This window comes from Aptenodytes patagonicus, chromosome 13 (assembly GCF_965638725.1).
Source record: "Aptenodytes patagonicus chromosome 13, bAptPat1.pri.cur, whole genome shotgun sequence".
NCBI classification, from domain to species: Eukaryota; Metazoa; Chordata; class Aves; order Sphenisciformes; family Spheniscidae; genus Aptenodytes; species Aptenodytes patagonicus.
The window spans coordinates 7,510,812-7,538,116 of NC_134961.1; the positions used below are offsets into that span (position 1 = coordinate 7,510,812).

The 27,305-nt window shown below is 58.5% G+C and overlaps 1 protein-coding gene across 10 annotated transcripts in view; it reads right to left on the reverse strand.

Moving 5' to 3' along the window:
* The window catches only part of MPRIP (myosin phosphatase Rho interacting protein), an 82,250-nt gene that overhangs the window by 46,068 nt on the left and 8,877 nt on the right, over positions 1 to 27,305 (reverse strand). For 9 of the 10 annotated variants that reach the window (XM_076351039.1, XM_076351037.1, XM_076351036.1 and 6 more), the window contains exons 2-4: positions 24,678 to 24,755; positions 22,436 to 22,501; positions 594 to 745 (exon numbers count right to left, since the gene is read on the reverse strand). In XM_076351039.1, coding sequence (XP_076207154.1) covers positions 594 to 745; positions 22,436 to 22,501; positions 24,678 to 24,755 — 296 coding nt within the window. Of the gene's footprint in view, positions 1 to 593; positions 746 to 22,435; positions 22,502 to 24,677; positions 24,756 to 26,505; positions 26,567 to 27,305 lie in introns of those variants that run through there. The other variant, XM_076351033.1, reaches the window with a different exon arrangement.

Here is a 27,305-nt window from a genome sequence, read left to right on the forward strand (position 1 = left end):
CAACAGCAGACAACAAAACTGACCTGAAAACAGTGGCCTTCACAAGTAACGAGTGACTCAGGAGCATCTCAGCTCCGGGGCCTGGCCAAGGCTCCCGGCAGAGGCTGAGCTTCCTTGAGCACGGGCTCTGAAAGGTGTCCGGCATGTTGGGAAGCCTCAGGCTCCAGCCCGGCACGGCCAAGCACGCGTGCTAGGCGCGGAAGAAGGACTTAAATCGTCTGCCGCCGCACAGGTCTCCGCTGAAGTCAGTGCTCACGCTCACACCATAAATCTGGTGGCTCAGGGTGTGCTCAGGCCCCCGCTCTGCTGCAGAGCACCGGGCGATGGCAGGGGTCCACCAGGCATGGGAGTGGGGAAGGGGAAAAAAAACCCGTCCTTGCCAAAAAGGCGGAGAAGACCGGAGCTGACCGCGAGGCAGCAGCTACACCCAGCCCCCAGGACTGTCCCTGCAGCTGGCTGTGATCGTCACTCTGGGATCAGCCTGGGTACGCACCACCACAGCACCCGGCCTTGGGCAAGGGCCTACCCGCCCTCTTCTCCCTCCCGGCTAAGGGAAGAGCCCCGTGGCGGCTCAGCCCCGGACCTGCACTCACCCGCTGATGATCTCCTTGTTCTCGGCCCGGATGAAGTGCTCCTTCTCCGGCGTCAGGATGCACAAGGAGAATTTCTGCCCTGTCCGGCTCTCCCCATCCACTACATCTGTGCACTGGTTCATGTTGATGGTGCCCTGCGGGAGGGTTGTTGGCTGCGAGGGGAAAGAGAAAGGAGTAACGTTTAAGGAGAGAAGAGCAGATGAGTGCAGAGTTGAGTCCTAAAACCCCTCCTGGTGTACACCAGGATCCTACACACCAAGATGCTCTGCCCATGAGTACCCAGACCCATCCGTGCGCCGTGCTGGCACACAGCAAAGCCCCGTGCCGCACATCTGGGAACACAGACCAGCAGACACGACTCCTGCCAGCCCAGCCCAGCCCAGCCCAGCCCAGTCCACTGTTGCCAGCAAGACACTTCTCCTATGCCGAACGCCCAGGGAAGGACGGCTGCCCCGCTGCAGCACGGGGACACCAAGGCAAGGCACCGAGTGGCCAGCTTTGGGTTTGCAGCTGCAAACCATCTGGGGTGGTGGGATGGCACCTGGGGACAGGGGGTGGCAAAGCAGCAAGGCCCCACTGCCCTCAGCGCAGGATGGCTCAGGCACTATAGACAGAAGGACAGATACACATGCCAGGTTTTTCCCATTAAAGTTAATAAAACATGGAGTTTGCCAGGGAGGGACCGCCGCATGGAAGGGACCTTGTTTGTCTGACGGGCTTTGCAAACACACTGTCACCTCCCGGCCCCCTTGCTCCAAGCAGACGCAGCGGAGTGGGACAGGCGGTGGCCCCCCTGGCCCAAGGGGACGCGGAGGGACCCAGAGGGGTGTCAACACTGACAGGAGCTGACAGGTCCATCTGGAGCGGCGCCGGCTCATCTGATTACAGCGTGGCCACTCGCTCCTGGTGCATGGTGCCCACAGCCCTCCCTTCCCAAGCAGCAATGCCATGTCTCCCCCATCCCCAGCCTGCCTGTGTCCCACCAGGCTTGGTAACGCTGGGGTCCCCCCGGCATCCCGGCACAAACCTGCACCTGGGGCATAAATGACCAGGCGCAGGGACCCCCCCCGAGCTGCCAACGGCACCAAAGGAGCACCCAAAGCAGCCCGCGGCCACCTCCTCACCCTGCCAAAGCCTCCTTGCGCCCTCCAGATGGCTGGGCCAACAGGGAGACGGATTTTTGGCAGATGCTGTTAAGGTTTTTACCATGGAAACCGGCTCTCCTGCCAGTAAAACCCTCCAAAAGCAGCCTGTGCCATGCAAAGAAGGGGCGACTGGGTAGAGCTCAATGTCCCCAGCCTACGACCCCAAGAAATTCAGATCAGCCCCCCGAGGCCCCTGGTTTACCCATCTGCAGGCTGTGGGAAGTAGCCCCCTTCCCCAGGACAAGGACTTTCCCTGCAGCTGTGTCCCTGGGCGGGAGCATCCTACAACAGCCCAGGGTGGCATGGAGCCATCACAGGTGCTGCAGCATCGGTGCGCAGCATGGGCACACGAACAGGACCGGTCGTACATCAGGGACACCAAAACCTCCTCTTTTCCTTCGTGGAAACCAGCATCAGCACCCACAGACCCCACAGGACTGGAGGGAGGGAGGGAAAGCAAAGCCAAGCCCAGAATCCCAGCACGACACATGCACAGCCGCCCGCCCTGCACTGCCGCGGGTAGTCGGCACCTAAGAGGATTTTTTGTCTTAGACAACAAAAATAAAACCCTGCTTTCCGGGAGCTATAAGAACCCAACGGAAGAACTTTCTCCTGCTCCAAGTGGAGTCTTAGAAACAGTTTTTGTCTCACTGGCCTTCGGCACAGTCAAGGCCTCCAGGACTGTAAGGTCTGGGTCCGACCCCCTTTCCCACCCAGAGCATTTTTGCACCAGGGAACGCAACCAGGACAGGGCAAAAAGGGGATGAGGGCGGCTCTAGGAGGGAGCCCCAGTCCCTCTCAGGGACCCTGGACCACTCAGTCCCTCTTGCCACAGGCACCCCTCGACTCCCTGGGAGGCCCTGCAGGGATTTGGCAGGGAGCTGGCACGGGAGGAGAGGAGGAGACGGCTCCCTGAGAAACCCGCCTGCTCTCCTCCCTCTTTAACCCCACGGCAGCGTTCAGGGCGGCTTCCTCCGCTGCTTACACCCAGCCCCGACCCAAGCACTGGAGCAGAGGAGCCGGTTTGGGGCCCCCACACCGCCAGGCTGGCCCTGTGAAGTGGTTTTGCTGCGCACCCCTCCTTGTGAGGGTGAACGTTGGCATCTCCCACAGTCTGACGCATGGATCCCCGTCCACCACGGCACCTCCGAGCCGGGATGCCAGGAGAGGGGCTGCGAGCAAAGCTGGGACTGCCTCCCTTGCACCTGGGGCCAGGGACAGGATGGGCACCAGGAACGAACCCTCCACCCCATGGCAGCTCCCCTGCACCCCCACGCCTCTCGGCAGCAGATGAAACCTGACGGACCAGCAGCCTTGCTCACTTGGGATGTAAATTCCTTTACACCATTTATTTCCTTCCTTGGAGGCAGCACAGGCACTTTGAAGGAAAGCAAAATGCAAATGGTGCCAGGTGGAAACGCGTGCACGCAAACTCCACCGAGGAAAAGGACGGGGCTCGGGCAGCACTGCACCCCGGGAGCACCTCGAAACCGGCTGGGGATCCCTGGTGGAGGAGCTGGCGATGGCGCATGGCTGCTCTCCCCAGGGAACCAGGAGAACAGGGACAGCCCTCGCGTGCTGAAGCTGCAGGGCGGTGGTGTGGGAGCAGGGGAGATGGGAGAGGCTCTGCAGCAGGGGACGAGGACACACGGACCCCTTCCCCGCCTCCAAGCACCCGTTTCTGCACTGGGGGGTTTTTCAGGGCTGGGGATCCCCAGGGAAGGACGAGCAGAGCTGGTCCCCGGGTTGGTCCCAGGCCAGGTGAGGACTGCGTGGCTCTGGCAATTGGAAGGGAATAAATAAATGCAAAAGCAGGGAGGTGTCATATGGCAGAGACGCCAAAACAATAACAAGACTGGGACTTCAACCAGCTCTTTGAAGAGCAGATGCTTTGATACAAGGTTGAACCCAGCATCAGACCCCAGGGCCACAGGGAGGCTTCGCGTCCGGGTGAGGCAGGAGTGGACGCTCAGGCTCAGCTCTGGCTCCAGCTCCTGGCTTTTGCTGGTCCCCGCCTCAGGGACAGCCCTGTCCCCAGGCGCTGGCCCTGCCTTTGCTATTTCCCATGCTGCTGTCAATGGGATGGAGCACACAGCTACCCCGTGACTGGATCTGGTGCCTGGGTGTGTCTTTTAACAGGGGGGAGGAGGGGAAGCAGGGTGCACCAGCAGAGGACACCATTACGGGCACCATCATGAGCAGCAGCTCTCCTTGGTGCGACCGGCCGCCTCCGGCCCGGCGAGCGGAGCAGCCCCCCACTGCTCGCCACGTGCCGGCACGGGGAAGGGAGCACCCGCACCATATGAGCAGCTACAGCTCTCCACGCTGCCAGTATCAGCAGAGGAACCAGAGCCAAGAAACAATTGCGTTGCTGTTTCCCTCTGGTATGACAGATCCATATTTACACACACACGTGCTCGCAGCATCCCCCTCCATACTATGCAAAGCCTATAGTACACTCTCCTCCTCCTCCTCCTCTCCCTTCCCGGGTGCCCAGGCCACAAGTCACGCCGTGCTCTCCGCATCCACAACCCCAGCAGCCTCTGGATGAGATGCAGAGACCTTCGGATGGATGCTCTTAGGATGCAGAGCCCAGCAACTGCAACATCCCCCACCTTGGACAGTGGAAAGGAGGGAAAGAAAGAACGGGGACCTCTTACAAGCCCAAAGGAAGAAATCCCCAGCAGGGCATTAGTGGGGAGACCCAGGTGCTGTGGCAGGAGGATGCACAGTGCTGGATGCCCCGTGGGCAATGAACTCCCAGGCGCAGGGGCTGATGCTGTAAGTCAACAGGGTTTATCTGCAAGAGTCCCTCATGTCCATACGGTTTTGCAGGGCTGAGGTAGAAATACAGAATTATTTAGATTAAAAAATTTTTGAATTTTCTCCAAGTACCTTCCCCATCATTCCTAACACGTGTGCATCATAGGAGCTCGATCCAAAATACAACGGAGCTTTGCTCAGCAACTGTACACAAGATGTTTTCTGAGCAGGTAACCCCGCGGTCAAGCTCCTGAGGAGCGGCTCTGCCATGGCCTTGGTGGGACATGGCCAATGCCCACGCTGTTCTCCAGGGCTATTACACAACGTGGGTTGATGAAATCTGGAACACAACCTTTAAAGAAAGGCAATGGGGCAGGGGGAGGAGGAAACCAAACAAAAGGGACATTTTACTTTCTGCCAAGAACCAGGAGGGGAAGGAAAAAAAAAAACCCACAACCATTTGTCTATCTCGCATGGCGGGCTGGTTGCCTTGGCACCAGGGCCCAGCCGTCCCAGGGGGGAGATCGCGGCTCTGCCGTCCCGCTCTGCCGCGACGCTGCACGGGAAGGGCTCAGGCTCCGGCTGGCTCTGCCCTGGCTCCCAGCGCCGCCCCAGAGCAGCAGCGAGCCTGCAGCGCCTGGGGAAGAGACATCCACGCTGCCTCCATAAATGCTTCTTGACAAATGTTAATTCTCTGAGCTAAAATATTCATGAGGGTGGCTGCCGACGAGCGCGCTGCTCATTTGCAGCACTCTCGAGTACTCTGCAAAAGCAGCTGCTGCGTTTGCTAAAAGCTTCACCCATCCCTGGTGCCCGGGCTCGGCTGATCGCGGTGCTCGAGGCAGGATGCAAGCAGGATCTTGGCTGGGCTGCGGCGTGGGACGGAGCAAGACTCTGCTGCCCCGTCGCCACGGCCGCATCAGAGCAACATGGAGACAACCATGCCTTGGGCGAGGGCAGCAATGCAGCTTGGACAGGCAGCTCCCGGCACCAGCACGGCACAGGGAGCCCACACCAGTGCCGCCTCCACCATTCCCACCCGGAGGCCATCAGCAAGAAAGCACCAACTCCTTGAAAAGTCACAGGGAGCTCCCTCGTCAGCCGTGTGAGGCTATGCACGGCCTCCCTAAATCCCAGCTGGGGATGCACTGTGCACACACCGGGGCTGGCTCTGCTGGTGGGCTCGGCCGAGCGCTGCTGCTGGGGCAGCTCAGGCTGGTGGTGCCGGTGGGGCGGCCACGGCATGCCCTGAGCCGCCCAGGCGCTGGGCATGTGGGGCTGGCACAGCAGCAGGGCTTTAATGAGCGTTTTAGGCTTCCTGCCACTAGGCACGAGGCTATCGATACGGCCACAGCACGACTGGAGCTCTGCGGCAGGCAGATTTTATTACACTTATAGATCGTCTAACAGGCTGAGCATCCTGGATTTATTAAATTAGACAAAGGCTCTTGAAAACGACCTCTGTGGGCTCTGCAAAAGGATGGACTGGAACGGTCACCCATCAAAGGGGAGCAGAAGGTTGTGCTCCTCCATCCCACACCTCCCTGCAAGCAGGAGCGCTCCCCCATCCCCGCCGTCCCCATGGCAGCTCTCTGCTCTCCCTGTGCCATCCAAGCAGGAGGCAAGTATCTTTTCTTGGCCACCTGAGCACACCTTTCCCACCTGCAGCCTTCCCTTATCAGCAGCTACTGCTCAGTGAAGCCACTGAGAAACCTCCAGCTTGCTCGGGCCGTGCACCAGGCAATAGAAAAGCAGGTTTTTACCGTGGGCAAGGGAATGCAATGGAGGTATCAAGCAACACGTATCCCCCTGCACCTCTGCATGCACACCTCGTGCCCCCCGTGCAAGAAACAGGGAAAGATGCCCCCAAATCTCACTGCTGCCTGGACTCTCCAGCCAGCCAGAAGCCATCGCTCCCTTTCACAGATGGAGGCACAAGCGGTGCTCTGCAGATGTGGCCTTGGCACATGCTGGGGTGGCTCTGCACTGGCAGCAAACCTGGCTCGCAATGCTGCCAGCAGCCGCCCTGCGCCAGCACGAGGAGGGGACAGGACACCTGCCCCGGTGTGCAGCCAGAGATGCAGAAACACCCTCCCAGTTGGCTAAATGCCGTAGCGCTTCCCCTGGCCCCATCACACATTTCCCCACCGTTGGCCCCTGCTTGTTCATCACAGGCACCGACAGCCGGCTCCTGAAATTTGTTTTGCTGGAGGAGCTCCCCACAGCCCTAGGTCATCCACCCCAAGGAACCGGCTCGGGGAGGTGGGCTTGGACGATGGGTTAGCAAGTCCCATGCACGCCTGTCCCTGCACGCCGGGCCCCTGTAGAGCCCTCCTGAGCCTCTACCAGGAGATAAAACAACATCAGTTCCACTTTCGCCAAGGGGAAGGAATTTTCTTCCCCGGGAGCAGTTTGGGGAGGGGGCGAAGCGCAGGGGCTGGGCAGGAGAGTTCAGCCAGCGGCCGCTTTTAAGCAGAGTCGGTGTTTACGTCCACAGACAGCGAGTCTAAACACTGAGTGAGGCTGCGAGCTGGCCACGAGCTGCCTGCGAACTGGCCACGAGCTGGCCGCGAGCACCCTCGGGCTCCTCTCCCACCCAAGTGCCACCTCAGCAAGGCATGGGCAGCACCCATCCCGGGGGTGCCCCGGCAGCAAGTTTGGGGCCACACATCCCATCCGCAGCCCCATTCCCCATGGGTGCCCATCCGGGGAGCGAGCGCTGGAGCGGAGCAAGCCCGGCCGGGGCTGCGCGGGAGGCTGGAGCTGGCTCATCTTGGCCTTATATGGCGATTTTCGCGCCGCTCTTGCAGCTCCCAGCTGCTCCCCACCCCAAAGCGGGGTCGGGAGCTGGCAGCCAGCGCCTAGCCTGCCTCCTTCCTGTTAACCTCTTTCCTGCTGAACGGCCTCCAAGGGGTCCGTGCACGACGGGGACGGCCATATCCTGTCCTGACACAACCGCCCGCACTGGGCAGGGAGGGTCAGCAAACCCGGTGGTGGTCACCAAGTGGGTGCAACCTCCCTCGGCGCTGGGGTTCGACCCTCTGGGTCCTCGGCAGCATCCGCAAGTCCAGGGAGCCCTTCGGGGGAGCTTGCACCCGTGCACACGCACGCTCCACGTCCAACACTGCTGGAGGGGAAGAGGGACAGAAGATGCAGAGAACATCGGCACCGTGATGGGAAGAAGAGCAAGTTCCCACCAGGATGGGTGTCGAGGGGCCGCTCCGAGCCGCCATCCCGGCTCTTTGGGGACCAAAGCAAAAGCCCAGCACTGCACAAAGAGCTTGGAGCAGCCGCTCAACCCATATCCCAGCCCTTTGGGAACCAAAGCAAAAGCCCAGCATTGCACAGGCACTTGCCGGCCCCGCCATGCTGAAGGCACCATCTCGCAGCCCTGCAAACCCAAGAATTATTCTTCCCTCTTGCTCTCCAGGATTTAAATGCATTTAAAATGCAAAATGTCCTCCTCCCCTCCTAGGAGGGGGGTGGGAGGAATCCATGATAACGGATCCGACCCCATCTGCTTGCAGCTGCCAGCGTGGCATCTTCCCCGCTCCCTGACGCGCAGGCACAACAGCTACCCAGCCAAAGGGGAAGCAAATATCTGCAGCGTTCGAGCGAGTTGTCATGGTAATCAGCCCGATGGCAAAAGCCCGGCGAGACCACGCGCAGGGATGGTACACACGGCGAGGGACCGGAGCTTGGTGCAGGGACCATGGCGGGCGAGTTGCCTGGAGAGGGAAACGCAGTCGCTTGGGGGTGGGAAGGGAAGGCGGGCTTCATTTGCATCTAGATATTTGAATTTTAAATTGCACTGTTCCAAATTGGCCTTGTCAACTTTATTCTCCACCCCCTCGGTGTAGGAGACGAGTCCCAGGTGGTCCCTGCACCGTGCGCTGCCAGGCACACATGTGCAGGCACTCACCACCACCTCCGTGCACGCCAGCTCGCACATCCCTCCCCAGGAGCAAAGGTCTTCTCTGAACCATCAAGGATGGTCATGGCCAAGGTAGGAGTCATCCAAGGAAAGCAGCAGATTAAATCAATCAAAGCCCTGTACCTCCCTAAGTGAATCCATCTCCCTTCCAGCCTAGAGGGGAAGGAGGGACGGGTCTCCGGGTCTCCAGCCATCCCACAACCTCTCCTGCAAACGCACCTGAGCAGAGGAATCGGAACAAACACACAGCAACAGACCAAGCCATCAGCACCGTCACAGCCGCACGAAGCCACCTCCGACAGCCGTTATCTTGAGCTCTGGATAATTTAAGGCCCTGCATTATGCCGGCTCAGGAAGCACAGGGAACTGCACACAGAGCAAGGTGAAAAACGGCAAGTGCTTCCCACAATAAAAGAGTAAATAAAATGGCAAGACATTTCCTGGTGTTTCAGTACAAGAAAAAGAAAAAACTTTCAGTTCCATATGAACTAGAAATTCTCATTTTTTCACTAAAACACAAAAATAAAAGAAGGAAGGCACCACCTCGCAATGAACAAAGTCAGCAGAAGCCTCTCACAGCACAGCTCTGCTGAACACTCTCACAAGACGTAGAGTTAGACCCACTCAAGCCAACTGCATCCAACCGGCTGACCCAATGCTGCACCGCAGGGCCATGGCTGCGGTTCCTCCCCGGTTTGGCTTCTTTTGGGCTCAGCTGAACTGAAAATTTGCTCGGCAGATTTTGCTTTACAGTGTAAAGGTAAAAGGCAATTTATTTGTGGTCAATATTCTTCCCACCCCACCATGCATACACAGGTCACCCCGCGCCCGCCTGCTCTCCCTTCTGCGGGGAAATAGTGGGCTCCGTTCCGGCTGCAGCAAAGCAAACACCAGTTACGTCCCACGCTGCATATCTCCTGCAGGAGCCATGCACTATGGCGCTGCCGCCATGGTGGGGTTTCCCCCAAGCCCCCACCTTCACCCCCCGAGGACTGCCAATACAGCATCTTGCACCAGTGTTCAACGACTGCAAACGAGGTGAGGACAACCCCGGGGGATCAGCAGCACCAGATCCGCCGGAGGCTTGGGCAACTCCCACAGGCGCAGATGCTTCAGTGGAAGTTCTTGAATCCGGCCAAATTAGCCTGGAAATCTCATTACTCCCCAGCGCTGCTCTTATGAGCTCTGCAGAGCTTCCTGCCGGGCTGGGAATACCAAGTGGCCGGGCTCCCAGGGCGCTCGGGGGTCTGCAGCTGGAGGTGTGAGGGCCAACCCAAGCAGAAGAGGTTGGGTTGGGTTGGGTTGGGTTGGCCAACTAAGCAGCAGTCACATCCTGCACCCCACGCCTCACCCCTATAGAAAACGCCATCCCTACTCTGCTCTGCATTGCTCCCAGCAGCTTCCAGACAAGCTTGGACTCTGCAGACCTTCCCAAAAGCCGAGGAGGCAGCCGGAGAGCTTTTTCCAACCTTTGACTATTGGCCATCCCACCGAATGGAACAAAATGGGAGGCTTTTTGGCCAAGAAAGGCAGTTCCAAGAAGGAAAGCTCCCAACAGGCGCACATGGCTGTTGCGAGGCAAGGAGACTGCCCGGCAACAACTTGAACTGGGCTTTGCTGCCACATGCAAGGTGTGGTGTAGGCGCCAATGCAGACAGCGAAGAGCCGTCCTGGCCGGGCAGGCACCGCTGGGTTCAAAGGCAAGCGGCACCTGGGGGGAAAAGCGCTTTGAGCGCCTGCCACGGCCAGGGACAAAGGCTGGGAATAACACAGCAGGCTGCCGGAGCCGTCCCCGTGTCCCGGGGGAGCAGCGTTTTCTCCCTAAACCTGCTGCTCCCATCTGGCTCCTGCACTTGCAGAGGAGTTCAGAGAGAGGAGCAAGTTCACGGCTGTGAGCTGCTCCCAGGAGCACTCCCCGCAGCCTCTCCTTTGGGAGCAGCCGTTTGGCCCCAGCAGAGAGGAGCAATCTGGGGCTGGTGCACCTGAGGGGGATGAGCCCGAGGAGGTTTCTCCATCCCCCATGCCTGGGATGACAGACTTCACCCCCCAGCATCGGCCTGTGCGTGGCATTAACTGCCCATGCAAGCCAAACATCCCCTTCCTCCACACATCTGCTCCGTCCATAATCCTCGCTGTCCCTCCCCTAATGGGAAAGCAGCCAGGAAAGTGAACCAAAATCCTAATTATATCCCAGTAGCTCCCCAGTGCCCCGGTGATCTGCTGTGACTTTATCGATGCAGTTGCAGCAGGGCTGATGAAACGAGGAGGAAAGGGCCAAGGCTGGGCGTGCTCCAAAAACCCACCCTTTCTCCCCAGCCGCAGCATCACAACGGGTGGAAATCCCGTGCAAGCTCAGGGTGCTGCTGGGACACGTCTAAAACCAACCTATGCTCCCATCCCCTCCGCCTCCTCCTCCCAAGGACCCTGTCACCCACGGTACAGGAAACACTGCAAGCCCCACTGTATGGGGACCGAGAGGAGAGCGGTGACAACCGTGGGCTGCAGCGAGAGAGCAGCCCATGGCCTCGCTGCAGGTTCCCAAGGCACTGTTTGGCCATAAAATCATGGAGAGCCACAGCTATGGCACCTGGAGCCACAGCACCCGTGGCATGGGGCGCGGAAGAGCAGGGACCCCCGGGTTCACATCCCCGCAGCCCCACAGCGAGGGGTGCAATCGCAGCGGAGACGTGGCATGGCCCTGGGATGCATGCCAGGAAAACATGGGAAGAAAAGCCTCCCTGGTAGGTGGGAGCCTTCCCCAGCTCTCCCCGGCCCCCGGAGCAGCCCAAGCCCCGCATGCAGCACCTCTGCCCCAGGGACCTGCCCTCCCTTAAAAGCAGAAGAGGTCGCAGAGGAGCCGCGCTGCTCGCGGCGGGTGGCAGGGTGCAAACCATGTTAATATACACAGACAAATCAGCTCCTGGATCCTGCGGGAAGGAGGTGAAGGGTAACATTAAGTTGCTGCGCACGTGATTTACCTATGGTAATTTTAACTTTCAGCAAGACTGACTGGCTGTTTTATCTTGTTGCCTACTTGCAGTCAGACTTCAGTGACTGCAGGGAAGAGTCTCTTCCGCAGCTTCGAAAGGACAGGGCAAAATAAAAAGGTCTTACAAAATACCTATTAGCAAAAGCACATTCACGGGCTGTTGCCTGGTCCGGCATGAGGGACAAGCAGTATTTTGCTGGCATTTTTTTTCTATTTCTTTTATCTTGCAGCCCATGATAACTCAATGAGCAAGACCAATAATAAAACCTGCCTGGGAATTCTCGTTTTTCACCAGAAATGCCTCAAAACAGCGCAGACAAAAGGTGGAAGACTTCTGCGAAAACCCTGCATTCAGTAACCCTGAGAAAAGCCATTTACAAAACCTCACTGAAGACCTCGGCTTGTCTCCACGCAAGTTTTAACCTGACAATGTCCCTTTTACAGACTCCACACCTGATGAATAATGCATGTCTGGGATAAACCAGAAATATAATATTCACTAATGCTTACCGTAACAGAGGAACAAGGACTTCAAATAAGTAATTTATTAACCCCGAACCATGTTGCTGCTTGAACAGAGTGCACACCTCGGCTTTCGGCCCCAAAAACACCAGCGGAAAGTTTGCTCTTGAGCCATGGCAAGAGCATGCCGAGGGCTGGCTGAGACCCCCGGCTCTCATCGCACCTCCAGCACAAACATGCCTTGTCCTGGACTCTGCGAGATGCCGAAGGGGGGAAACCCTCCCGAGAACAAGACTGGAAGCTGCCACCTTCCTTCCTCCTCGGGGGCCGCAGCCGCCCCTTCTCCGCCAGGAGGAGAGCAGCGGTGGGAAGCCCACAACCCCACGCTTGCCCACGGCTCCAGCCGCTTTCTCAGGCATTCCAAAATTTGGCCGGAGCCTCTTTTTGCAGCACACTCCCCCCCCCCCCCCCCCCCATGGCTGGACGCCTGCCTAATTGTGTATTTATTTATTTCTGCATTTTCCCAGCTCCCCGCACACACTGGCGTGGGGCAGGGGAAGTTGAGGCCAGCTCCCAAGGCGGACCCAAAAAAAAATGAGGGGGGGGGTGCAGCTCCCCCCATTCCCCGGAGGCTGGGAGGAAGCCGGGAAGCGGAGGGCTGGCCGGGAAGGGGGTGGGAGTGGGGGGCAGGAAGGGGGGACGCCGTCGGCATCGCCCACCCCCCTTGCTTTGTGCGCGCAGTTGGGGAAATTAAAAATAGCTGCGTCCAAAGAGTGGCTGCAAGCACCACAAAGAACGTGTTGAGCGGAGGCAGCTGCAAGCTATTTGCTGCCCCCGGTAATCAGCATCTCGGCTTGCAGAGCCCCCCGGCCCCCCCTGCCCCTTCCTCCCCTGCCAGAAGCCGCCGCTGCCTTTCTCCAACCCACATATGTCATGTCAACAATCAACGAATACAGGATCTCTGCCGGGGAAAAAAGGGGGAATGCGCTTTGATTTTTGGAGCAGCTTTGTTGCCTTGTTCGATTCACGTCCTTGTCCTCCTCTCCGAGCTGTCACCGAGGGTTTTGCAGCGTCAAATCCCACCGGGCGAGGCCAGGATACCCCAATGCCACCCAGCAGAGACGGGACCCTCAGCGGGAACAGGCACGTGCCAGCCACTGGGATGCCACTTCTTCTAGGGATTCCTTTACGCCAACGGGAAAAGGGGTGCTATTGCCCAGCATTACCCAACCCGTAGCCCATAGCCCACTGGTGGTCCCTGCCGACCTCAGCCGGTGGCCCGCGACAGGGCTGGAAAGAATTAAAACCAACCCCCGTCCCCACCGCCACGCGGTGCAGCCGGCAGGTACGGGGCCGTGCCACAGGCAGCTCGTTTCACACCCCCTCCCCGGCACCAAGCAACAGTGGGGCAAAAAAAATTGTGGTTTTGTTGGTTTCTTGGGTGGGCTGGTTGTTGAAGGCAGTTGATGCAGCTTTCAAGAGGCAGTGGGGACTCCTCTGTGATTTTTTTTTTTTTTTTTAAAAAAAGAAACTTTTCGATCCCAAGGGAGGACGAGGGGCTGACCCTGCAGGCTGCCATGGCAGGCAGGGACGGCCACTCGGGGACCAGGGAATGCTTGGGAGCCCAGCGCTGCCCTGGCTTGCAGAGAGCTGGGATCAGGCACCCACCGAAGGCACCCACCGCTGCAGCCCCTTCCTCAGCTGCCTGCGGGGACTACAGCAGAGCTCCCGCTGCCTTCAATTGCAACTGCTCCACCAGAAAGAAAAATATATTTAAAAAAAAAAAAAAAAAGGAAAAAGCAACTGGAGCGACTGCCCGTAGTAAATACCAGTGCTACCATCTGTCACTCGCCGCTGCGGTATTCGGGGCTGTTGCTGGAGTGCTGTGTTTTGTTAGACATTTACAGCGTGGTGGGATGCAGAGGAAAGGCAGGTCCGAGGCCAGCGCGCGAGGCGGAGGGTGGGAACGCCAGCCAGGGCCCAAAGGGCTCGCGTGAGGGTAATTGTGCGCTCGGCAATGAGCTGTGTCATTTCACCACCAGCTCTGACATCTTCACTGCTAAATGCAGGTTTGATTTCTGCATCAATGTTTTACAGCGGATCGCGATTTTTCTTTCACTGAGAGCCTGCAGCCAGGCTGGAGGCCGCAGGTACAGAGCCCAGGTTTCCAGAAGTCACAAAGAAGAAACTCCAGCTGCTGCAAGTGCCTGTATCACTCTGCCTCCCATAAACTAGGTAAATGCAATTTAAAATCCAGCTCATTTCCCTCACTGCTCTTGCACACGTCTTCTACACAAACGTCTTTGCTAGGCCTCAAGAGATGGAGGAGTAAGGAAAAAGCAGAAAGGACAGAGCCACTTAAACCTGTTCTCATTGCTCAGCGTAAGAGCAATCCCAGCTTTCCAGCTCGCCCCGCAGAAGACAATAGGGGCTGTGTTGTTTCCAGGAAGGAAGCACCTGGCCCAGGTCATCAAAGCTGCTCGTTCATTAGGAGGTCGCTGGCTCTATCGAGCTCTCCCAACTCTGCTTTCATCCTCTCGCCTCCTGTTAACTCCCAAACCTCCCACCACGGACTGCTTCACACCGGGGCCTCTCCCGAGTGGGTCCTGCAGGCACTAAACACCCTTCTCGGGGGGCTTGGACATGGACATCAGCCTCCTCCATCCACGCTCGAGAAGACGCGAACAGAAACAGCCAGCTTGATCCACCTAAGCTCACAGTAAACGCAGGCACTTTTGGGGCCCCAGCGATGGTCCCTGGCCACGGACCCAGGTGCCGGGGCTGATGTTGGAGCCATCCCTAGAGGAGCCCTTCCCCGTTCCCTGTTCTCTCAGCCCCCACGAACTGCCCTTCTGCAGCTCAGCAGTTTTACTTCCCAAAACAACACACAAAACCAAACTAAAAGAGGTAAAATAGAAGAGGGTAGGGAACAGTTTGTGGAGGTGCCCACAGGTGTCTCGAAAGCAGGACCCACCTCCAGCAGAGACTGGAGCTGGACACTTTGAGCGGAGAGAAAAGGAAAGACATGAACCCCCCTGAAGCCACGGTTATGGGATCCTCACACTCAACTCCAGTAAACAAAATGACACTGGATCAGCATTAAGCAAGACATTAATATTAGAAAGACCACGAATGAAGATCTGTGTATCCTCCCAACCCCTTCAAGGCTGCTTGGTCCCAGCATCAGCCATGTCCTGGGGAACGGGTTCACGGGGCTCCCTGTAGGTTCATGGATTTCTTTTTCCCCAAAAGCAGTATTGAAAATTAAACACAACAAATCCATCAAAGACCTCCGAGCTCTGTCAGGAGCCACCAGCACTTGTGCTGTCTCTACATCTCCTGTAGAGCAATCACGAGGATGTGCTTTGCACACTCTCCCTTGCACCCTGACTTCAGGTGTCCCTCTCCTGCCCAGCGCTCCTGGAGGAGAAAGGATCGCTGCTCCTAAATTATTCCCAACAGTTCCTTAAGATATGCACTAAACATCCCAGGTGAAACCTCCCCACCAAACCAGTTATTTTCCCACCTCTGCTGCCCACCGCTGCCCATCACTCCTATCCCAGCCGGCTCACATCCTGCGTGATTTCCCACCCACATCGCTACCGTGAACCCAGGAGCTCCTGCACGGAGCCACTTCCCCACCACCACCATTGCATAAACTGGTGGGACTGGCAGGGCACCGTCACCAGCATTTGCCGAGGTGACAAACCGCCTCTGGACCGTCGCAGGATGCGGCCGTGCAAGGGGTCGCTTCCCCCCCTCTGTTGGGGTCGAACCGAAAACCGGAGGAGCCGGGAAGAAAAGTCCTCCCGCTGCAAGACCAAGTCAGACCCACGCCTTGGATAAAATCTGGGGTGGGGGCCCCTGCCACCACCCGAGCCTCGCACAGCCGCTCCCCTCCAGCCCTTTCTCTTTCGGCTTCCTTTAAATTTGAAACACGCTTTGATTCAAGCCAAAAGCTTTTTATACTAAACAGAAACTGAAAGTCTTGAAGATCTGGTGAACAGAGGCACCGGCAAAATTGCGTCCGTGGGGGGAAACGCCGGGAACGGGGGAATGGGGGTCTGTAAAGCCTGGTGCTCCCATGGAGGAGGGGGCAGGGCGAACTTGGAAATGCTTAAATGGCGAAACGTGTGGAAAAAGTAAGGACAGAGAGGCCAGGATGTTTAAGGTTCGTTTTTAATCCCTGCCAATGAATTTCCATCCCGTGCCAAGACTGAAGTAAACTGCTTTGATCTGAAAAGGAGGAAAAAAACACATGCACGGATTCTTGGCTTCTTAAAACAATATAGATGACAAAGGAGGGAACTACGATGAAAATTAACACAGCACAGCTCTGCTGACAGTGACGTTCTAAAATGCCCTTTCTTCCAAATAAAGAGAATTTTGGAGGGGGGTTGATTAGGAAATAATAATTACACGCATCTGCACATCACAGCATTGGCGGGCACGCATCCCTCCCTCCCTCCCTCTGATCCCCTACCAGCAGCCACCAATGCTTACACCGTTCTCCTTTTTTACCCATTGATCAATTCCTTAGGCTTCCACGGCCAGGAGCAGGGCCTGGGGCCGTGCGGGGCTCCAGATGTGACCTGGCAGACCCCTGCGCAGTGCCAGACCTCCCACCTCCAAGCTGGCCTCTCTTCTTCTATTTATACACCCAGTCCAGGGGTCCCGGTGCTCCCCTAACCATTGCCAGACGCCAGGCTGGCCTTGCTCTTCATCCCACCCCGGTCCCACCAGCTCCCGGCTCCCTCCTGACCTCCCTCCCAGCCATTGCGAGCTGGAGCAGGGATGTCTGCTCCATCACACCGAGGTTAACGCTATCACAATCCGCCCGAGTTCCTGACTTAGGAGCAGGACTACTGTGCTGCAAGCCCGGGCAGGGCTCTGCAACGCCGCTGCGGAGGATACAACCACCCAACCCCATACGCATGAGCAAATTCTGGCGTGGAGGCAGCTGAGTGTTAGTTTAAGCATCCTCTTAGACACTCCCACCCCCAACAGCGGTCTTAATGCCCCTCACCATTTTTAGAAAGCAACTTTGACTCCAGCAAATAAGGGGTATGGTGGAGGTAGGGCTCACAGCCCATTCTCACACTTCACCCCGCCATGCTGGAAAGTGCCAGATATGGAGCAAGACCAGTTTGTTGGGAGAAGGACACGTCATGCACAGGGATGCTCCTCCTGATCCCCCGCAGAGGAGCTGGGAAAGCCCATCCAGAAAATGCTCTCACCTTGGCGTTAGTTATCCACAACACAAGCAAGTTTGAGATGCTCCCAGGTGAGCCTGAATTTTGTCCTGCTTTCAAACCAGCATATCCACAAAGAAAAAAAAAAAAAAAACAACCTAATTAATAGTCTCAGGCAGCCACCAAAAAGAGGCCTGGTGTGATGGGAGAATATCCCCAGGGAGGATGCAGCTGCCCCTCTGCTCTCACTGGGGGCAAAGCACTGGCACAAATGCCAACCTAGTATAAATCCCAGCCCAAGGGAAGTGGCAGAGAGGTAAACTGAGGCACAGAGACTAGGCCTGGCCCATGGACATGTGATGAGTCATTAAGAAGCTGGGCTGGAGCTTCCAGACCCTCTTCTCTGACCTGCTCTAGCCACGGGGCTGGATCTGTCCCCAGGCAGCGCTGAGGCCATCACCCACCCGCAGGTCCAGGGAGGGACGGGACAGTGCTCTCCATCCCTGCAAAACCCCTCCTGCGCACCCGCTGCCTCTCCACTACGTTCCCACGCAGCAGGGCTCTATTTATAGAGACCTTGGCCGCTAATTATAGATCACAGCAATCAAAACAAAAGGAGGCAAATGTTCTGCACTTGCCACTCTCTGACTCCATCCCCTGACCCCGGCACCATTTTTGTGGCAGCTCCCATACCTCAACCAAAACCTCCTGAACCGCCCTGGTACCATGGTGCCGGGCTGCTCTCCCACCGCAGCAGTGGTTTTGCTGGGGACTTTTACCAGGAGGACTGAGACCTTGAGCAGCATGGGCCAACATCAGAGGGTGTAGCCGCCAGCACCAGTTTGGGCATCTCCCCCTGGACAGAGCGTGCTGGGATGCAGCCGCTGGGCAGGCAGCAGCCAGGGGAGGTTTCACTCACCATCCTGGCATGAGTCCCTCCTCGTCCCCTTGAGAGACTGAGCGCGATCCCTCCCAGCCCGGGCAGGGCTGTTTCCCTACAGGCTAAGGACTTCATCTTCTCTAGTTTCAAATATCCCAAAATACCAAAGGTCTAAGCTCTTTGGGCGAGTCTTCCACCTCCAAAACAAATCTCTGGACGCATTTGGCTTGGCTTAGGTTTTTTGGCAGGCTTTAGTCTCGCACTCCGTGCAACGGGGAATCAGGGAACGTATCTCCTGAGAAAACCAAGGAAGTGCCACAGGACTGGGGAACACACGGGAGGCAAACATCCTCGGGCACTTGCAACGCAGCAGCTTGTCCCCAAGCCTGTCCCTGACTCCCTGTCACCCTCTTTCCTACCTTCCTTCAACTCAATGTAAGAGCGGTTTTGCTATCCTCCAGCTGCTGCAGAGGAACATCGAGCCCTGTACATCATCTGGCCCAGCACAGAGGTTTATCAAACAGCAGGAGCAAGCCAGTGCCGAGGGGTTCAGCATGGGAAGGCAACCCCGAGCGATCGCACAACCTCCACATCCACCCACAATTGGGAGGGAGGAATTTCTGCACGTCTGAGCAGGCTCGGCTTAGCCAGGGCTCGGCAGAGCCGGGAACAGACGCTGGCACGCTCCCCGCGGAGGGGAAGGGGATGCGCTCCCCTTGGCATTCCCAGCAGCCAGGCAGGCTCTGGGTGCCAGCACCCAGCATGAAAGAGGGAGGCCCCAGGGAGCAAGTCTGGCAGCTCAGCCTGGGTCGGAGGGGATGGAGGCCCACAGCCTGTGCGCATCCTCCCCATCGCAGCCATCGTGCAGAACTGGTTTGAGTTTTCAGAGTGAAAATATGGCAGAGAGATGACAGACAGATAGAAGGATGGACATAAAGAAAGAAGGCAGCTGAGCAGGAACACAGACTCGGGATCAGCTCGGGAACACCTGTGGGCAGGTCTCAGGAGGGAGCTGGATGCCAGCAGGGTGGCTGGTGCCCGCTTGTCCCACCTTCTGCAAAGGGATTTCCGTGCCCAAAATGCTCCAATTCAACACCAAACTTGACCCACCCCACAGCAAACGGCTCCTGTGCCCAAGGCTGCCCTATCCCATGGCCTCTGTGTACCACAGCACCAACGTCTTTGGGGACCCCCTGAGGTCTCCCCAGCTTGTGGCTGGGCTTCGAGGCGCCCCTCCACACCCCACTGCTCTCCAACCCCCCGGGAACGAGGAGCGGAGTCTCCCTGTCCAGGCACGGGAGCGTCTCCGCCGCCATTGCCAGCCCGGGGCTCCCCTCCCGAGCTCACCCCTCCCTCCCCTCCTGCTTTTAGTAAGAGCAGAAATTGCCAAACCCACAAAATTAATGTCTAACAGGTTCAAGGCAGAGCAATTCAATCCCTGCTTGCAACAGCCTGGGAGGTTTCCGGCCAGCTGCCGCCCGGCTCCCGGCACGCTGCGGAGGCCGCCCCCGTGCCGAGGCCCCCGTGGGACCCCCACCTGGCTCCTGGGGGGGGAAGCAACTGAGGCACACTGGGGGTAGATCGTCCCTGCGTAGGCTGCAAAGTGGATCCCCCATGCAAAAACCAGTGTCCAAGCTGTGCAAGGGAGAGGCACCTCCTGGGCGAGGCCCCCAGCCCCGTTACTCCTCCCTGGCCCACAGAGATGGTGGGGACACAGCAAGGAGCTGGCACAGCCGGAGGGGCGGATAGCCGCAGGCAGGGAACGGGCAAGCACCTCAGGGGAGAAACCAGTGTCCCCCAGCAACCCCAGCCAGCAATGCCCGAGGTGTGGTGGGCACGGGACTGGGTCCTCACATCCCTCACGGGGATGTGCCTGCTTACAGCCTGACCTGAGTGCCACCAGTCCCCCCCCCAGTGACCCCCAACACTCAGCCGTCACAGCCTGATGCTGTGGGACGGTGGCAGAGGGTCCCAAACCCACTGGAGCCGTGGCACCCTCTGAGCCACGCTCTGGCCCTGCCCGGGCAGAAAATCTGCACCGCAGCCGAGCCCTGATGTGCTCAACACGCTGCACCCGGCCGCTCCTCACAGGTCCCCCCCTCCTCGCGCAGACCAGCTGAGGGCTGAGGGCTAACACCCGCACGGGCACTTGGTTCTGACATAAGGGGGTTTGCTGTGAGCTTGGTGGTCCCAGGATCAGGGTCCTGCCGGAGCAGAAACCTGGACTGCAATGGGCACGGGTTACCCCCGGGGACCAGCAGAAAAGCTGTGCGGGAAGTTACGTGACCCCCTGTAAACACAGCCTCCCGGCACGCAGGGAGTGAGCCCGGCCCTGCCGCGGGGAACGGGGTGAGGGCAGGACTGTGCGGGGGCATGGCGGGCTGCCGGAGCGCGGCCCCGGTCCCGTCAGCAGAGCCGTGCCGGCGCCCAATGCAGAGGGGTCAGGGACTGGCGGTTTGGCAGAAAAACAACTTCCCCCAAGGTCAAGCAGAGGACACGCCACAGGACACGTTCCCACATGTGGAAGAAGATGGTCCCTGTCTGTCCTTCTCTCAGCCCCCCGGTCCCACTCCTGCGTGGGCTGAGCAGCAACAAAACCCCCTGTTTCCTCCTGCGTGGGGGCTTTTCCTCCTGCCCCAGCCCGGCTAGCATGGCAGGGATGCTCTGGTGCCGTGGGCTGGAAGGGGCCAGGGGAGGCCGTGCCCAACTATGGCCAGGAGACACCTTTAGCAGAGCTGGTGCAAACAGCAGCGTGGATCTCACGCTGTGATGAGCACTGCAGAAAGGTCAGGAGGGTATTTTTTACACCATCAGACCCTGACGAGGAGAGAGCCGCGACCATCTCCTCCATCTATGGCCATGGCAAGACTAGACCGAGCCCTCCTGTGGGACCCATTGCACCACGAAGGACCATGGTGGCAGCAAGTCCCGGTGCCCTGTCCAGCAGTGCTCTGCTGGGTCAGAGCTGTCCCACAGGGCATGCAAGGCTGGAGGGGTGCAGGAACCCAGCAGCAGCCGAGGAGGGGGTCCAGCCTGGGACCACCATGGGTCAACCCATGCTGGATGCTCCCTTTCTTGTTTTTTTTTTTTGGTTTTTTTTCCACTTTTACCCTTCTGAAGGGGAAAAAGCTCAAGAGGTGCCTGGAGAACTGCGGGACGCTTCCCCCATCCTCCGCGTGCCCTCTGGCGACAGTCCCCCGTGGCACGGGGCTGCTGAGGGATGGCGAGCGGTGCCACAAGGCTGAGGCACTGCCCATCTGCTCCTGCCCAGAGGCAGCAGTGCCTGGGGCAGGTCAACCTCTCAGGGATGCAAAGCCAAACCAAAAAAAAAAAAAAAAACACACAACTTAAAAATCATGCTTCCCAATATCCTTCTGCCTCTCCTCAGATCAGGGCATCTCCCCACTCCAGCCAGCCGCACACCGCTCTCCTGTCGCTGCAGGACATGAAACACCAGCCCAGTGCAGAGCCAGGTTGCTGAGACACTAAAAACGTATTGAAAGCCTCCACCACTCCTACCTGAGACATTTAAATTATTTAGGGCACCTGAATCAACCCCAAGAAAAAATACAAACACACAAGGCATGAAACTCAAGCAACGCTCGCTGTGCTGCCTCGCCTCCCCATCCCACAGTGCCCTCGCAGGAGGCATCAGCGGAGGACCAAGGCATGCCGCCCTCGCAGGGAGCCTGCCCGTCACAAACGCAGGTCCCCGCACATCCCAGCCCCATGCGTGTGCACATACGCTGCCCCACATCCCGGTGTGCCCGGTTTCATGAGCCTCCCGCCCAGGCGGATCCCAGCACGCGGGCACCTGCCATGCTGTGCCACACCGTGCCGGCACGCTCAACCTTGGACACCCTCTCACAGGCTTGCTGTAGCCGGGAGGATAAATCAGCGGCCCCGGGCGGTCACGGCAGGGCTGACCCAGCTGGGCTCATTGGTCCCGCTTTGCAGCTCGCAGTGGACGGGTTTCCCTTCTTTTCATCTCCCCATTCTGTTTTACCAAGGGGAGCAGCGCCGGCGGCATGCCGCGACTCTGGGGCGGGCAAGCAGTGGGAAGGCTGACCTACTTTCCATGGGCATCGCTAGGCAGGACCTCCTTCCCAGGCACCGCCAAGGCAATTCACCGCCACCAAACCCCAGCTGGCACAGGGCAGGGCAGACAGGAGTGGGGGGGACCCTGAGGACCCCACCAGCGCAGGATCTGTCAGCAACTGATCAACCCCAAGCCAGGTGGGACCCACACGCCTCCTAAACACCCATCATCCTCCATTGACCGTCCATCAAGCTCCCACGCAAACCCAGCCTGGCAGTAAGTCAAACCCAGAGAGCAAAACTCTTCACCAGTTCGGCAGAGACCTCCCCACGCCATACCAGGGGCATCGCCAGAGGCTCCTCCGAGGGCAGCAGAGGTGGCCCTGGCTGATCCCCACAGCCTGAACGTGGCCGCGCGCCTCCGCCGGGCAGCACTTACCATCTCGTCGAGGGCGTAGCGCAGCAGCCCGTGCTCGTAAAGGATGAAGAACCGACGCTGCCATTTCTGCAAGAGAAGACAGCAAGGCGGGTCACAGCAGGGCTCACCGGACCCACCGGAGCTGAGCCCCACAAAGCTGGGGCAGAGAAAAGACACCGAAACCCTTTCTTTGTGGCAGGGGAACTCCTGACAACAGGTCACATGCCCAGGTCTCACTGGGCACTGGACCACAGCTACCGAAAAAGCAGGGGGAACCCCCAACACTGCAGGGGCTGTTCCTAAAAGGTGATGAAGTATTTCTGCTCAGCCCCTCATGCCCCAAACTCAGGTGTTTGGGGTGCCGTGGGCTTTGCAAAGCAGGATCCTGCCAGGCCATCCGGCAGGGGTCTGCCAGAGGTCTGCTCGCACCAGCCCACGTTGCTCAATGCTGATTTACTGCCTGGCTTTGCGGGTACCCAAGAAGAGGCTGTTTTGGCGTTGCTTCCCCACCCCGCTCCTCTCTGCATTCAGACAGACCCCAAGGTGGCCTGGTTTAACCATACAGGGGACAAAAATAACCAGAGACAAAAGACTCCAGCTATAGGCTGGAACCAGGACTTTCCTCCTCCTCCTCCTCCTCTCCTGAAGGACGCCCACAAGCCCTGTCACTGCTCTCCAAGAGACCCAAGACCTGCAGGACACCAGAAGGATCCCCCAGCTAAGTGCTCCCAGCCCTCAGCTTCATCCTGTGTGGTCTATTCCAGCACCCGGTCCTGCAGGGTGACAGGGTGTCACGCTAGATGTCCCCCAGCAGTGCATCAGCTGGATTTGGATGGTGGCTGCACCTCCAGGGGTGGCACTGCCTAGGCAGTCCTGCCTCCCCCAGCACCACGCTGGCACTGCTGCTTCTGCAGCCACACAGCAAACCAGATTGGAGAACTGATCTGGCTGGAAAACTGCCTTTTTTTTATGCGTGCCAGGTTGTTTTCAGCCAAGAGCAAAAACTGGTTGAGCAGGCTGAAATAAAAAAGGTCCTAGATTCATAGCCCCGGTGCAGAAATTCTTATCTCACTTTTCTCAGCCCTTTGGGCAAAGTCCAAGGTGCTCAGGGACAAGCAAAACTATCAAGGACCCTGTGGACCTCTGCATGCCCCAGCTTAGCAGGCAGCCTCCACTCCAGGGGGGACCCGAGTCCCATGTCCCCACAGTGTTGGGCCAGCAAGCCCGCAACTAGCTGCGACTCCAAATAATGACCCATAAACCCCAGGTTGAACTCAGAACCCAATTCTTGTTCACTCAGGAGAGATTTTTTTTTTATTACTAGGAGCTCCAAGAGCATTTTGGCTGTGTGACAGAGGGTTCACGGACCATTGCCATCCCTCCCACGCACAAGACAGCCCTGTCCTGGTGGCCTCAGCAGCAAGCTCCCTGGAAGAGCAGCTTGGTGACAGGCTGGGAGTCCTCGTCACAAGCCAGCGGTGAAAGGACATCAACCTGGCCACCTCCTTCTGGGCCTCACACCCCCCAGGGCAAGAAAGTGGGGGATGCTCCAACCCCACACGATGCTGCTGTTTCTGCAAGGCATGAGCAAACCCCTTTGGGCAGGAGCTGAGTGTGCCCCGCTCTGTCTGCGGGTCTCTGCTGCCAGCGCACTCGGCTTCAGAGCTCCGCAGGGTTATAGTGAACGGGAATCATCTCTCAGCCCCTTCCTTGCTGCAGGACCTGCCTGACACAGGGGTATCCGCATTAGGGGATGGGATGCGGTCTCCCTCCAGGGCTCTGGGCACGCCCGTGATGAGCTGCAGAAGATAAAGTAGTTGTTTCCAAGCACCAAAGGGAAACTTGGTGCCTTGCTGATGGTCCTAGCATGGCTCAGAGCCACACAGCCCACATCCCGCCAGCCTGAGAGCCTTCCCATCAGCATGGCATGTGTCAGGCCAACCAGACCCCAACCAGAGCAGCATCAAGGCATCAAAAAGCAACAGCAGCAAGCAATAAAACTGCACGGACTGAGCCTGACCAGCACCTGCAGTGCCCCAGCCTGCTGCCCAGCACGGGAGACCTCACATCCCGGAGAAGGCATTCGAGCCCTGCTGCAGAAAACATCTCCCAGCCTCCTGGTTTGCACAAGGGGATGGCTACATGGAGGTGCCTGTGGCACTCCCGGGGCCGCAGCCGCCTCTGTGGGCAGGGACAGGCCCTCGCCGCTCCTCCTGCCACCCCCACCCACGGCACGGGGAGAGGGCGTCTCGGCTTCGCTTACCCGGGAGCGGTGGACGGGGTTGTCAAAGTCCGTTCCTTCCGGGGCCAGCAGCAGCCAGCCGCCATAAATGGGTTTGGCCTGCAAAGAAACAGCAGAGAAACACATCAGGCGCAGAGGAAACCAGCACAGCGTGGACCAGCATCACGGGGGATCGATGGTCAGGGACCACGGGAAACTGCATCAGCCCCCGGCGCGAAGGCAGCTGCATGAGTTCAGGCTCCTGCACACAGGCAAACTCAGCCTTGCCAGTGCAGGGAACACGATGCTTGACGGCAAGCCGTGGTGTTTATATACTCTGTGTGCAAACAGGATTGAGATGAGGACTTGGGGGGAAGTAAAACCCCAGCCACAAACACCAAACTCGGCTGCTTCTGCATGGCATCGCGCCGAGAGCACCAACCTCCCGGGTACTGCCAAGCTGCAGAGCCCGTCCTCACTGACAGCTCTTCCCCTCGCCATCAGCAGCGTGCCTCTACCCCAAAGCAAAAACATACTCCAAAGGAGAGCTTGATGTTTTCCTTTTGTTAATTAAGAGAGGAAAAACTACCCAGCACTGGCAGTTCTCCAGCTCACAGCCGCTTCCCGTGCCATGCACATCCAACACCCGTTTCCCTGCAGGGGCGGCCCCTGCCAGCCCGCTCCTCCCCGCCAGCGGCTTCCAGCAGCCCATGGCCGAGCACGCAGGAAGGTCAGAGCCAGGCGGAGGGAAAACAGCTCATTCAGCTGGCTGGGAAGAGAAAGGGAAAGAATACCCGGAAAGAAATGCCTTACAGCACTGCCATTTATCAGTGGAAAAAAAAAAAATATCCAGGCTTTTTCCACCAGTGGTTTGGGCACAGAAGTGGCCAGCGCGAAGCAGGCGCACGCCATGGCAAGCGGTGGGATGGGGATGGGCACTGGGCATGTCCTCCCCCACGAAGTCCTATGGGCACCGCTCCTGGTGCCTGTCAAGCCGCAAACTATTAGCCAACCCCATTCCTGGCAAGGGCTGGGGCCAAATCCTGGTGCAAGAGTGGCGAGGCGTTGCCACACCAGCGAGGCGGCTCCGCAGAGGTATCGGGACAGGCCAGGAGGGAGGAAACCCAGGGCAGATCCAGCTTCTGGAGCCCCTGCGTCTGGGGACGCTGCTTTCCACCACGAAACATCAGTGCATGCCCAGCCCCGGCCCCGCCCGGCCACACAGTGACAAGGACACATGTTCCCAGGTCCTCTCAAAATTATTTGGTTAATCTTGTTGCTTTCATTCTTTTCTTTTTCCTCTTTTTCCTTAAAACTGTTTCCAGTTCGGTACCTCCCCTAGATTCCTCCTGCCAGTTTCTGTGGTTTTGTAATGTTAAAAAAAAGTTTCCCCTCTGGAAAAATCCCTGCAAACAATAGAAGAAACTGCCTATGCACCAAAAACTGTCAAATGCATGAAGCACTGAGTAAGCAAACTGGAAACAAGCCGGAGGAGCCCTTTTACTGCTTATAAAGTAAAAAGAAATAACAAAATCTCTTATCCCCCCCCACAATGTGACATATCAGCTCTAGGTGTTGCTCTCCCAGCAGCTGGGAAAACATGATTTGAGAAGACCTTCCTTCCCCCTCTCTTTAAAGGGAATTAAAAACAATGAAAATGGAGTGCTGGGAGCGAGATCCAACTTGGGGGAGTTGCTTCCCCCCCTCCTGGGGGCACAGGGCACCCCTGCACCCGCCTGTTCCCACGACCAGCACGAGCCTCACCCACACCGGGGGCCTTGCTGGCACAGAAGGGCACCCCGCAGGCACCGCAGCCCTCCCTGGGTTTGGCGAGGAGCCCCTCGCCCCCCGCCACCCCCATCATGCTCACCTGGGTGCTGGCGCCCTGCTCGCCCGTGGCCCCCATGCTGCCCCCCAGCCGGCACGGCACCCGCTCTGCGCCCGGCCCCGCGCTGCCCACACTGCCAGCGCCCGGCAGGGTAAGCCGCGCTCCGCCACTCCCCCGGCGCGCCCCACCGGCAGCCCGCCCCGCGCCCCCACCCAAAGGCGCCCGTGACGCATCCGTGCCCACGCGAGGGGAGGACTTTGGAGCAGGGGCTCCCACCGCTCCCCACCGTGCCGGGATGCAGCCGTGTCCACCCACGTGGCCTGGGCAGGGCGGCTTGCAACGGCCTTTCCCAAATTTCTCTTCTGTTTTACAGGAGGGAAAGCAAAATTGCGAATAAGTAACTAAAGATGACCCACCAGAGAGCCGGGAAGTGCCTTCAAAGGGGTCACTGCAACAGGGAAGGGGGGTCCCCAAACTCCCACGAGAGGCACTCGCGGTGAGCCCTGAGCAACCGGCTCTGGTGCTTGAGAAGATACTGCGAGTAGCCTCCACCACCCAGGAACAAGGAGGAGGATGACAGCGAAGGCAGGACGCGGCATCCCCAATGCTTGGCACCGCCATGCCAAGGCAGCACCCTGAGGAGCCCTCAGCGGCGACGCTACGGGCAGCCGAGCTGCTTGCAGGGCTCGGCCCTCCTCCGTGCCCCAGCACAGCCCCTGGGCACGGCCAAGTGCTCAACCCAGCAAAGCCCCACGAGCAAAATCTCTCCCCAGCACAAGCCGCAGCACTGCAGCCTTCCCAGCAGGACCACCCCACGCCACTCCGAGCACCCCGCTGCACCC